Below are 12689 nucleotides of genomic sequence, written 5' to 3'. Positions count from 1 at the left end.
TACTTTTGGAATTTTTTTTTTTTTTACTAAAAGAATAGACTTTTATTAAGCACTGTAAGTCTCTTTCCATCAGCAGTAACAGAACAGCAAACCAGTTCCCATCGTATAAACACTCCCAAGACAATTCAGATCCTTTTTCTGATGCTTTTCAATTAACTACTGCAGTTTCCCCGAAGAGTCATCCGTTCAAACTTACATTGATAAACTATGGAGCTGTTTTTTTGGGGGGGCTTAGGGAGGAAAGGAAGGGGGGGCGTACAGAAAAGGAAGGGGATTTGGAATTTAGGAGTGGAAAATAGGGAGATACACATTATCGAGCCACTACACAAGTGGGCAATAGCATATAGGGAAAATATTAAAAAAGGAGAAAAAAATTAAAAATTTTTGTAAATAACATCATTTGACAGGGAGCACTAAAGAAAAACCATTTTACTCTTTTTCAGTGAAATTTTTAAACCTAGTTTGTTATTCTAAAATATTTAAAAAACCGGGTAACTTACCCCAGAAAATAATAAAACTGAAGCTTAAGTTAATCAGGCTCAAGGGGGGCACGATAGTTTAAAAAGTCTGAAATATTTCATTTTCTGTAAGAGTTTTACTTGAAAATTCACTAGTTATTAGTTACTACCAACAAGGAAAAAAGAGCATATATTAAAGTAGGGGTGCAATGGTTACAGCTGGGAAGGTGGATGCCCTAGCAAATAGGGTATTTTCTTTCACTTTTAAATTTGAAAACAAGGTATATGTTTGTGTTTTTTCATTATTCCTAGAACATCAAAACAACCTCCGACAACATCAAAGATAATTAGCAGTAATAGGTAATTCAATGCATTGAGCTGGAACTGCAATGAATTAAGAAAAAGTGAAATATAAATCAGAGAAAAAAAAATGTCCAAAAGTTACACAAGGAAGAAAAAACATTGGGGCTGACAATAAAAAAAGAACACATGCATATTTAGGAAATATACTTCAGGAAGTTAACTAGTATAATGATTAAACCTTAGTAGAATTACACCAACTAGATTAAATTAAACTGTACTCTATTTGTATATTTTATTTAAAGAAGGGGTGTGGAGACATCTTAGGTGCTAAATAGGTGGCAGTGAGGTTCCCACAAGTGCCTAAACGTGCCGCGGGAGTGTCTGTGGACCAGACCACCCTGCCCAACACACACATTCACTGCCAAATTTCCAACCCCTCCTCCTCCTCCTAGTAAATCACTGAAACCCTGTGCCATTTTTTTAGGCATCTAACCAACATAATATGAATCGATGAACTATGCTGGAAATTAAAGATGGAGAGAAATAAATTTTTACCAGCCAACCATTGATCATTTTTCCAGTTCTTACATTAGACTCATCTAGGAATCCCGACTCAAACTTCAGGAGATTTATACAGCACAACCAGGAGTGCCCTCCCGGCTCATCACCTAAACATTCAACGATACTGGCTGGATTTGAACCTTGTCATCAAAAGGCTGGATTTTCAAGAACTGCGGGTGTTTGGTTCCAGTTCTGCACTCGTACGTATGTCCACGTACTTGATTTATATGCATAAATCAATCTGCGGCTGTACAGAATAGGGATGAAAATGTCATTTGGGGGATAAGTCCAGCACCACCTGTGCTGGGAAGGGCAGCACGAGGTCAGTTCAGAAATGTGGCATCAATTTGAAAAGTAAAAATTGTGTCTTCAAAGTGTCACTCTCAACACTAAGACACATCCCAGCGCACCCTGATTTCACTTGCAAAAGTAAAAAAGTTCCTCTCCAACTGATTAATCGTGTGTCTGTCTAGTTCTGGTTCAAGGTATGCATCATTGCAGAGAAGTGTGAGTGCAATTTTGAAGCTGTCTTCTTTCCTTCCTTACAGCCTTCAAATAACAAGCATTAAGTAAAAAAGAAGTCAAACTAAAGGCTGAGCACCTGCAGTTTGTTTTGATCAGTCTCGCTGGATAAAAACTATCCTTTTGGCAAAAACTGGAAATAATTAAAGGGACTGTCCGTATTCAACTGGAACTTGGCCTTCTCCATCCCCCATGAAAGAAGCTTCTTGAATTCCCCAAACAAATATCTTTTAAAGTGGAAATCATCTTCTTGTTTGTGAAATTTAGCAATACTGTCATGAAAATGGTCAAATATACTTCAGTTACAGAAACAAGAACTATATATACTTTCAAATAGAGAGGTTGGGGGTGGGGGCGGGGCGGGGTGACTGCTTAGCACAAATTATTTCCCATTTCCAAACTGGCAAAAAAGAGAAAGGAAAAATAAAAAGAGAGAAAGCCAGAGAGAGAGAGAAATTAAGAGAAAGAAAGTAAAGTGAGAGAATGAAAGAGGATATGAATGTGAAAAAGTGAAAGAGAAAGAAATACAATTTCTGGTTGTTTCCAAACATCAACGGGAACCTAATCCCCTCGGCCTCAGTTGGAATAATCAATTTTCAGCCCTACCTGAGCCACTTCTCTTCCCTTTAGAGTACCCGGTCCCAGTTTTTAAGAACTAATCTGAGACTGTGATTGCTTTGCTTTGCACACTTGGCAAAGACCTTAAAAAGACAGAAGTCTGGGTCACACATGCCCCTTAATTTCTTCCCACCAAAATGTCCAACTTTACTTAAAAAGGACCATGGGGAAAAGACCCATTTGTCTTCTCCAAGTCAATATTACACATTAAAATTGAGGAGAGAAACAGGTTAGCACATCTCATCCCACCCCACCCCTCCCACCCCGCACTAGGAAACAGTGATGCATGCAGTTGCAGCGAGTCACACTAGACCAGTAAGCCAAAGGATTCACGTTAACCTGAACACATTTTGGTACTTGGTGAAACGAATGAGGTTCTAAGTCTAGGTTGATGAAAGGAAGCTGCTCCTAAGCCAAATTCCAGGTTATCAGGACCACCACATCGAACAAAAATACTTGAGCGCTTGTGGGCTGAGCACTGTACTAGGAGGGAACCTTCTCCTTATCTCGAATTTTTCTCCTTGACTTTCCCATGAGTCCCTCCACAGGCTCAAAATTTCTGGCTTCTTGAAAAACCCCATGAATCACTCCAGCTTTGACTTGAAATTAGTCTAGACATTTCCCTCAGATTCAGCTACATAAAGGGACGGCACAGGTTCTTCACGGTCCACACACCGTGGAGCGTAGCGTGTCCTTCCTTCAGCCTGTTACCTTCTTCTCCCACTGGAACACACACAGTGAGGAATGAGAGATAGCATATGTGGGTTTCAGCTTTGTAGCCTATAGGAGTTATTAATCCCTCAGACTAGGTCACTTTTTCCCTCCTTCCAACTAGCCTTTCAGGTCCTGCCTTGTTTCACTACACCCAGCTCCCCCATAATTGCAAGGGTTACATTCTTGGGGAAACTTAGCTTATGGAAAACTCATCCTGTTGTACTCATCAGTTCTGATGCCGCAAACAATCACAAATAGTTTCTTTGGTAGTCTGACCCGCTGAGTCCAAACAGGCTGGCTTTGTCAGAGGTATGTTCCCTAATCACGATCTTGCCCAAACATTTATTAAAAATATACTTTATGGAAGAACTGAGTGGTCCTTTAAAACCTAAAAAAGGTACAAGGGAAAGAGGTGGCTAATTTTCCAAGGGTCCCTGGTAACTGTAGCCAATTTAGTCGACAGGCACAACGATAAGCAAACTAAAGGCCTGCTCCTTCGACCTCTGAGCATCCCAAATTCATACTGCTGAAATGGGAACCGTTTATGTTCCCACACGACAATGACAACTTTGCAGACCAGGGTCTGAACTTCCCAGCTGAGGGGAAGACAAACCACTGACACTTTGGGCCAGGTGAAACATCCACAGAGAACCGAAAGTGGACCACGCTGCCTTCTCCCAGACCTCTGCAGAAGCTGAACAGGTGAAATAGTTCCACTAGACGGGCAAGCCCTTCCCACACGCTACCCTGACTACACAAGGCTCAAGAAACAGCCCCGCAATAGGCCATGGACCTAACCGCACTGAAACTACCAAAGAAGTGTAAGGAAGGAAAAAAGAGAGGGGCCAGAGGTCAAACTCAACAATATACATGGGCCCCTATTCACAAGTGAAATCTTTGTATGAGTCTTTATCATTCCACCACTGGTTCAGGAGGGAAAACAATTAAATTCACCAAGAATGCAAAGCGATATGAACAGATTTGTGTTAATTCCAATGAGAAGCCTTCAGAATACCTTCTCTTTTGTAAGGTTCCTCTATTGAAATTCTAGGATTATAATTCCACATCTCTCTCTCTCTCTCTCATTCTCTCCCAGAAAGTTCCAAAAAATACTGCAGGAATGGGGAGAGAGAAGAGTTCTATGGTTCCTCCTTAACTGGAAATATCTGGTAAGAATCAAGTGGTCGGTGACTATTCTATTCCCTACAATATGTCCCTATGGTAGGCATAAGAGGGCATAATCAATACAAAGTTTGGTAGCCTGGGGAAAAGCACTTAGCAGCTATCATGGGGTGAGGTTTGTTTTTTTTTCTTCGTTTGTTTTTAAGAGAAGCCCCCCCCGTTAGTCAAATCTTTAGAAATCTGACCTTCTAGAAATGTCGGAACCAAGTGGAAATGTTACTTTCTCTCATGAAGGGTGAAAGGCGGGGGCGGGGGAGAGAAATCTCTTTCCCCAAAGTTCTCACCACACTCTAGCATACTACTAGGAATGTTCTTTCCCCTACAAAAAAGTGTGTCTTCTCTGACTACTTAAGTGTCAGTCATAAAGGGAAGTCAGAGGGTTTAATCCCACTGATTGGAAAGGCAAAGCTGCCTCATGAATGTCTTGCAATAGGTGGAAGCTGAATTCCTACCTAACCAGAGCATCTTCCACTCTTAGGCACTGGCCTACTTGGGGAATGAAGACAGAAGCCAGTTGTGGAAAACTCTGCTGATGAGCTCAGGAGGTCCAGATCAGAGTCTTCTGACCTACCCAGAAGAGGTCTTTCTCGTAAGACAAATGAAAAGAATCTGAAAGTCAAAATGCTAGTGAACAAATGCAACAGTCTAGGCAGAAGAGATAAAAATCTTTTGACTTCCCACACCTCCCACTATACCCAAGGTATCTTCCCCACCCCCTCTATGGAAAACTCTTTTATAGGAATCGCCTCGATTCAGCAGCCAATCCTATCCTAAAACCTAATGTAGTATCTCTCCTTAAATCTCGGTTCATTTATCTAGCCCTTTGGGTTTCCAAATCTCCATCCCCTATCATCCCCTACAATCCAGGCTGTTCCTTCATAAGGCAATCCCCGTGTTCCTCTCCCTTCCCCCTCCACCCTTCCCCCATTTGCTCTCATAGTATGAGATTAAAGGCTCTCTGCACAGGATCGTACTCGTCTCTCTAAGTGCTTGTTGCGCTTCGGAAAGCAAGTTCTGTCTGGTTTGGAGATGCCCATCCTCTCACTCAAGAGATGAGCTGAGACTTGGTAAGTTTTTTTTTAAGCTATAGAGTTATGGTCTCTTGCAACCCACCACTCCATATCCATAGGAGCATTTCTGAGAAATGCAACATCTCCTTTGGGACATCAATGAGTTCTTATTTATATATATATATTTATAATATGTATAGATAAATAGATCTCTGTCTCTATATAAAGGGTGTGTATATGCTTGTATAGGCACAAGCACTCATATATACACCTGCTGTATACACTCATACACGTGTGCACGCACGTAACTCACATACGTACCCCACACACACACTCACACGTAACACACATACACACACTTTTTAACCCCCTTTCTCACTCCCCAAAATTCATTCAGTTTATTTCAACCCTCTCACTGCCCCTTGAATCCTGAAAGATCTACATCACCTTCCGGGGCCTGGGTAGCAGTGACAGGGTGAACTGTACCATGTCTGCCATTTCATATAACAATACATCAGTTCAGAGGCAGGAAAAATCTGCCCAGCACTTTCCAATTCACTTGAATTCCCTTGTACAAAGGCCATTTTATAAAAAAAAAAAATAAAAATAAAAAAAATTTAAAAATCCATAACCTTGAAAACATGTACCCATCTGATTATTAGACAAAAGTTCCAGGAGAGTGGGATGAACAGGAAGGAATTTTTTTCAGGGGGTGGGGACGGGTTGGGGAAGGAGGGTGTAAGGCAACTGGAGGAGTCAATGAACCAAATCTGTAGCTACTGAAACTCTGGAGATTATTGACTGTGCCTTAGTATTGACGCATCCATTCCTGGGGAAAAACAGGTCCAGGAAGAGACAGATGTCAGCAAGTCTACTTCAAGAATCACTGGATTATGGCTGAAATCTTCCCAAGGACAATCTCTTCAATAAAGACTCACAGGTTCAGAAAGTGAAATCCGAACCACAGAGGCAACTTCTCAAAGGACCCCAGTATGCTACATAACTCTCAATATTTGTGTGACTTCAAATCCCGAGTTTCCATAAATCCTTATGGTAGGGCATTTGGGACCAAGATAGGGGAGAAAGAAAACGCACCAAAAGTTAATCTGAGAACAGGATCAAGCCTCATTTCTCACTCACCTGCCGCTAAAGAGGACTCCCCCATTAGCACAACCTTTCAAATCTGTGGCAATCTGGGAACCAAATCGGTGAGCAGAAGAGGAACCCACCCTCCCGCTGGCCAACATCAGCCTCCTCCCCGTCCTGTCCTCTCGAACTTGGGTCTGGAATCAGATATCGTACATGTTTTCATACTTCCTGCTCTAGTAAGCTCTGCGATTTATTCCTCCTTCTGGAGAGCTGCGGTTCCCAGCTTCTTTTCTCGGCAGCAATCGCTTTCCCCACTCAGTGCGTTGAAGTAGGGAGTATTGTTATTGCACACATCACTGTCTCTTGATAAGGCACTCTGTGATGGAGCCGGAGAGCTGTTGCCGCACCCCTCCTCCTCGCCCGTGGTGCCACTGTTCCCGTTTACCTGCGAGTGGGGGGGGCGATTATTGTCGAATTCCCCAGGTTTGAACGCTCCTTCGGCGCAGCACTGTTGAATACACAGACATTTTAATAAATAACCACCTCGAACATTTACTTGCAGGGGATATGGATTTCAATCCAGAAACACTCATCAGGATAGGACAGGCACAGGGGTGGGGGCTTTTTTATTTCGGGTGGGTGAGGGGGTGTGCTTTATGTTGAGGGGGAAGAGGGCGGAAAAGGAAAGGAAAAGGTCGGGGGGAAGGAGAAAAGGAAAGAAAGAGGAATCAATGGGTCAGAAAAAGGAAGGGAAGAGGGAACTTACTCTTCGGTGCTGTGCCAGCTCTCCCTCCGCTGTCTCCTTTTCCACCTCTTCCTCCTGCCGCCACCAGCCTAACAGTAGTGACCTGGTGCTAGTCCAGGGTGGGGGAACCGTCGCGGAGCCACCGCTGGCTGGGTAGCGGCAGCAGTTGTCGGGGACTTCAAGATCGGAGGCATTGGAGCAGCTGTGTGGCCCTGGAAGGCCCCGTGGCTCCAATGCCCAGACATTCAGCCTCACCCCGGGAGTCGTCCCCAGCCCGTCTAAGGAGGCCAGGGCTGAGGTGGGCCCACCGACGGTGAGAGAAACCTCCAGCCCAACTTTGGAGACAGGAGAAGGCGAGAGGGATCTGCAGGGAGCGGGACTGGGGCAGAAACCAAGGCCCGCTAGCAGAGGGCAAGGAGAGGAGAGGATAACTCCGATCCCCTTCCAGCTCTCTTTCAACTGCAGATGGCATGGGGAGGGGCCATCTAATGGCTGCCTACCTTGCCCCAAAAGCTGTGAAGAAGAAGCGAATGATTTTGAACCCTTGGTGCCAATCCCATGAGAGGGATGGTTCTCCTTGACTGATGGAAGTGGGCCCCCTGAATATGCAGAGCGGAGAACAAGCCCAACTGAAATTGCACAGGGACACTTTGAGACAAAGAAGGGAACTCCCCCAACTAGAAGCTGACAGGATCCTGAAGTAAATATTTGGAGAGGGAAGCTTCCAAAGGATCATTAGAAACCACAAACGATCGGGTTGGGCTGGGGCAAAGGGAAGTGGTAAGTGGGGCAACTGTCCTGAGCTCTCCCATGGCCAAGGAAATTGTGGCAAAATAGCAAACCTCTCTTAACCTTACGGCAGAGTTGTTCCTCACCAGAACTTTAGCTTGGAATGGTGTGCTGAGCCAGCAACAGGAGCACTGCATTAGAGGATGGAGGAATGTTCTATCACCTGGGCAGAGTTCCCCATTGGAAGTTGGGGAAGCAGCCCTGCCCCCAAGGCAAGTCCTGCACTACTCCTAGAGACCTCTTTTGGCTACCCCAGGGCAGATCCGTTTCCCAACAGGAATCACGGACCTAGTTCAAAGTCACCTGGGCTAGCAGCTTGAAGCTGGGGCCCAGACTAACCTCAGTCTGAAGCCCATGAAATCTCCATCCTGAACCTTATATTGACTTCTATTTTCTCTCAAAATTGTGAATGCTAATTGAAACAGTGCCCGTGCCAATTCTAGGTAAGATTGGGCAGTTTAAATAGGGGAAGCAAGGTGGCACAGGCCTGGGAGTCAGAAGACTGGGGTTCTAATCTCAGTGTAAAATGGGGACTCAATATCTGTTCTCCCTCGTATTTTAACTGTAAGCCCCATGTGAGACGGGGGCGATGTCCAACCTGTCAAACTTTTATCTACCCCAGTGCTCAGAACAGTGGCTGACACATAGTAAGCACTTAATACCATAAAAAACCCCCTAAAAGACCATTGCCTTCAAAGGATCAATCATCTAGTCCTATAAAATGAGAATGGTGTTCTGAGGAACCTCATGTTAGTACTCATTACTTGATCAGGAAGCAGTTTGGCCTAGTGAAAAGAGTACGGACCTTAGAGTCAGAGAAGGTGGATTCTAACCTTGGTGGCTCCGCCCCTAGCCTACTGAATAATTTTAGGCAAGTCATTTAACTTCTATATGTCCCAGTTACCTCATCTGTAAAATGGGGATTCAATCTACTTCTCTCCAATTTAGACTGTGAGCTCCGCATGCGACAGGGATGGTGTCCAACCTGATTTTCTTGTATCTACCCCAGTGCTTAGTAAGAACAGTGCCTTGCACATAATAAGCGATTAACAAATAGTACCGTAAAATAGATGCCACATGTGTTTTCCCAACACCGGGCTTCGTTGTATTGACAGACATGTGACGTGGAAGAGTGTCCCATAACAGGTTCTATCTAAAATACAATCAATCAATGGTTTTTATTGAGTGCAAACCACTGCATTAAGCACTTGGAGGAATAAAAGGTGTAATACAACCAAGCAGCACTAAAGGATTGACTGAACTATGTTAGTTTCAGTTCCTCCAAGAAATGAGGTGGTCACACTTTGTCAAATGATTCCTTTTCATATGGGGTTCAGAAAAAGGCCATTAGGTGAAAAAGTTCCTCTTTCTGCACAAAGGAGGGCAAAATATCAGTCACTGGAGCTATCTAGTAGTTCAATGCATAGATTAGGAAAAAAATGCATTCTCTCTAACTGGAAATTTTGAACCAATACCAAGCAGAGTGATGGAATCAAGACCAATGTCTCTCAAAGTAGCGGGCCCTAGTGGATAGGGAATGGGCCTGGGAGTCAGGAGAACCTGGGCTCTAATCCCAGCTGCCCCATGTGTCTGATGTGTGACCCTGGGCGAGACACTTACCTTCTCTGTGCCTCAGTTACCTTATCTGTAAACTGGGGATTAAGACTGTGAGCCCTGTGCGGGACATGGACTGTGTCCAACCTGTTTAGCTCTTAGTTCAGTGCCTGGGATACAGTAAGCACTTAACAGATACCATAAAAAAAAAGAAAAAAAAGGGAGAGTCACTGGAAAGGAGAAGAGAAACAAAGTTGCCAACTTTACATTTTAAATGTGGGGACAAAAAGGGGGATGGGTAAGCAGGACTGTACTTGGGAATAGAAGGCAGGTTTGAAAGAGCTACCAGGATGAAAAAACCCAATTCCAACCTCACTGGGAAATACCCAACTTTTTTCAGCTTTCTCGGGTCTTGGGTCTTGTTGGAGACTCGGGATGAGAGAAGTGAGGAGGGAGGGCAAAACTCTGTGTCGACGAAAACAGAGGCTTCGCCACCACGAGGAGCAAACGTTTAAAGGCAATGCTCATCACAGTGCCCATGGAGTTATGCCTCTTGTCTTCCCTCATAGGTCATAGTGGGAAAATCACAAAGACTGGAGCTTCTGAGTTCTGAACAGCTGTTTGATGGAGGCGGCCTTGGATCATAGCCTATATGACAGGACCCCTCTCCCGGCTCTTCTTCCCAGGCTTTAAGAGCGTCGGTGATACCATAAAAGCTTTACCTTTTTGGTGGTGGGGACGGATAAAATGTGGGATGGTTGAAATAATACCGTGAGCCCCACAGCTCTATCCTAATTATATAATTGATAATTACATAATTGATGACAACTGTCTTTGAAAACTGAGGTGAGAAGTAGAGTTATACAGTAAAACTAATCAGAACCACATGCCCCTCCCTGGCCATATACATTGGCCTGGTCTTATGGCTTAGCTAGTCTGACCTGGTCCCAAGCCACCTGACGGGAGTCCAGCATACAGCCTGGCTAAAGGTAGACTCAAGTAAAACTGATACAATCTAGGCTCTGAGCCCTTAATAAATGTTAATGGCTGTGATGATGTCTAGAAGTGGTCCTAGACTTCACTTCGTGAGGGGAAAAAGTGGTGTTATTATACAAATTTAATGGTACGCAGTAAACTGAAAACAAACAAGGGGGCTCTAGAAGGGCAAAGGTCTGGGTGGGTCTAAAGATGTACCTATTTGGATGTAGTTACCAATAAAGAACAAATGCACACCTGAGACCTCAGTCTGACTTTACCACTCAGGGAATCAGCATGGCCTACTGGAAAGAGTGCGGGCCTGAGAGTCGGAGGACGTGGGTTCTAACCCTGGCTTCGTCACTTGTCTGTTGTAAGATGGTGGGAAAGTCACTTCACTTCTCTGTGCCTCAGGTATCTTGTCCGCAAAATGGGGATTAAATCTTACTCCCTCTTAGATTGTGAACCTCTTGTGGGACAGAGAATGTGTCCAACCTGATGATCTTGTATCTACCCCAGGCCTGAGTGTAGGACTTGGCATATAGTAAGCACTTAACAAGTACCATTCTTTTTTTTTTTTAACTTCCTTTTCTCTGGAGGATCACAACTGGCGGACCTCCTCTTCAACACTAGTGGAGAGGACCCTGAGTTCCCACAGAAAATCATTAGCCTAGAGGTACCTACACCTTGATTCTCTCTAGTAAGGCCTTCCTGCTGCTTCACTTGTATCCTCTTTGGTGGGCTCAACCCCCATGGAAATGTATATTTCTTAGCCACTTCTTGTTTAAATTCATTCAGTCGTATTTACTGAGTGCTTACTGTGTGCAGAGCACTGTACTAAGCGCTTAGGAGAGTACAATACAACAATAAACAGACACATTCCCCGCCAACGACAAGTCACCCTCTCTATCTCACTCTTTTTCTGCAATGCAGAAATGCCATTTTAAGATTCTGACGGTGACTCTGCTAGCTTGGAGTTCTGAACCCAGATTTTATACTTGGCTTAAATAGTTGAGTTCCAGAAATGAGCTCCAGTCTCTGAAAATGAAGGAGGGAACAAAGAGGGACCAGCCAACTTCTAAAAAGCAGGAACACTTACTTGTTTGCTGACTTTCTTATTTCCTTTGGGGACTTTTCCAATCATCTCCCTTCCACGCCTTTAAGGAAGAAAAATACAGGGAAGTTAACAAAACGCAACAGGAGCTCTGCTCTGCTCTTCTATCAACAGATTAACCATCAGAGGGTCTTGCTGTAGAGAATGACAACTGCAAACCAAGGGAAGGGCCTTTTTCCAACTCCTGGCCCAGTTCCACTTCCACTACAGCTCAGCCCTTAGCATCTGGCTTGAAACAGTTATTTGCCAAAAAAACCAAATTGGAGGCAAATCTGGATTTTAAAAAGTATTTGTAGAAATTGAATTTTCTCCCAGGGAGACTGTGGGGGGGAGAACTAAGAGAAGATTCAGAAACCAGCTGGAAAAATGAAAAGCTAGCATTTCTGCTTCTCCGTCTAACTTCTGGGGTAGAAATGGCTGCACACCCTTCCCGAGGCCTCCGCATTCACCAGGCTGAGCCCACCGAGATACATACCCCTTCCCTGGTCCACCAACAGACACCACCTGCATGCCAAAAGAACCTCGCCCTCTTGAGGGTTTGCTGCCAGCCCACTGGCCCACTACCATGCCGGCAATTTCCAGTTTCCCCCCCTGTGGAGGGATTGGGTGGAGACCTGAGAAAAGACAGAGGGCAAGGGAAATTACAAAGGGGGCAATGGGAAGCACAGCAAAGTAGGGGACAGAGAGCCACGGAGGGCAGGTCCATTGACACTCACCAGCAAAGCCCCTAGTCCTTCCGGGAGGGGGAGGTGGCATCGACCCGACAGCTCGGGGGTAAAGAGGGACAGGATAGAAGGGCGGTGGCACCATAGGGGGCACAAATGGAGGCGGTGGAAGGAGAGGAGGTGGAGCCTGGCGATTGAGGTTGATTCCCTCCAGGATACTTTGCCTCATCTTTTCCACTTTAGCTGCCTGCTCGGTCTGTAAATAAGAAGCAGAGATCTTTTCAATAGATCTGACATCGCTTCTGGGGCCCTAACAGAATAAACCTAAGACTTAGTTGTTGACAATCTTGTGGTTCTAAAGTTGCGCTCACTCACCGTGACCACAGCGAT

At 44.7% G+C, this 12689-nt stretch overlaps 1 protein-coding gene across 2 annotated transcripts in view; it reads right to left on the bottom strand.

Annotated features, from left to right (window-relative positions):
* The window catches only part of FAM120C (family with sequence similarity 120C), a 44375-nt gene continuing 31686 nt past the window's right edge, over positions 1 to 12689 (bottom strand). For both annotated transcript variants that reach the window (XM_029066988.2, XM_029066990.2), the window contains exons 13-16: positions 12351 to 12555; positions 12110 to 12248; positions 11620 to 11677; positions 1 to 6965 (exon numbers count right to left, since the gene is read on the bottom strand). In XM_029066988.2, coding sequence (XP_028922821.1) covers positions 6708 to 6965; positions 11620 to 11677; positions 12110 to 12248; positions 12351 to 12555 — 660 coding nt within the window. In that variant the 3' untranslated portion in view covers positions 1 to 6707. The remainder of the gene's footprint in view (positions 6966 to 11619; positions 11678 to 12109; positions 12249 to 12350; positions 12556 to 12689) is intronic.

The sequence above is a fragment of the Ornithorhynchus anatinus genome, chromosome 6 (genome assembly GCF_004115215.2).
Source record: "Ornithorhynchus anatinus isolate Pmale09 chromosome 6, mOrnAna1.pri.v4, whole genome shotgun sequence".
NCBI lineage: Eukaryota > Metazoa > Chordata > Mammalia > Monotremata > Ornithorhynchidae > Ornithorhynchus > Ornithorhynchus anatinus.
The sequence above is the reverse complement of the archived record's forward strand: the minus strand, read 5'-3'. Positions and strand labels throughout refer to the sequence as shown.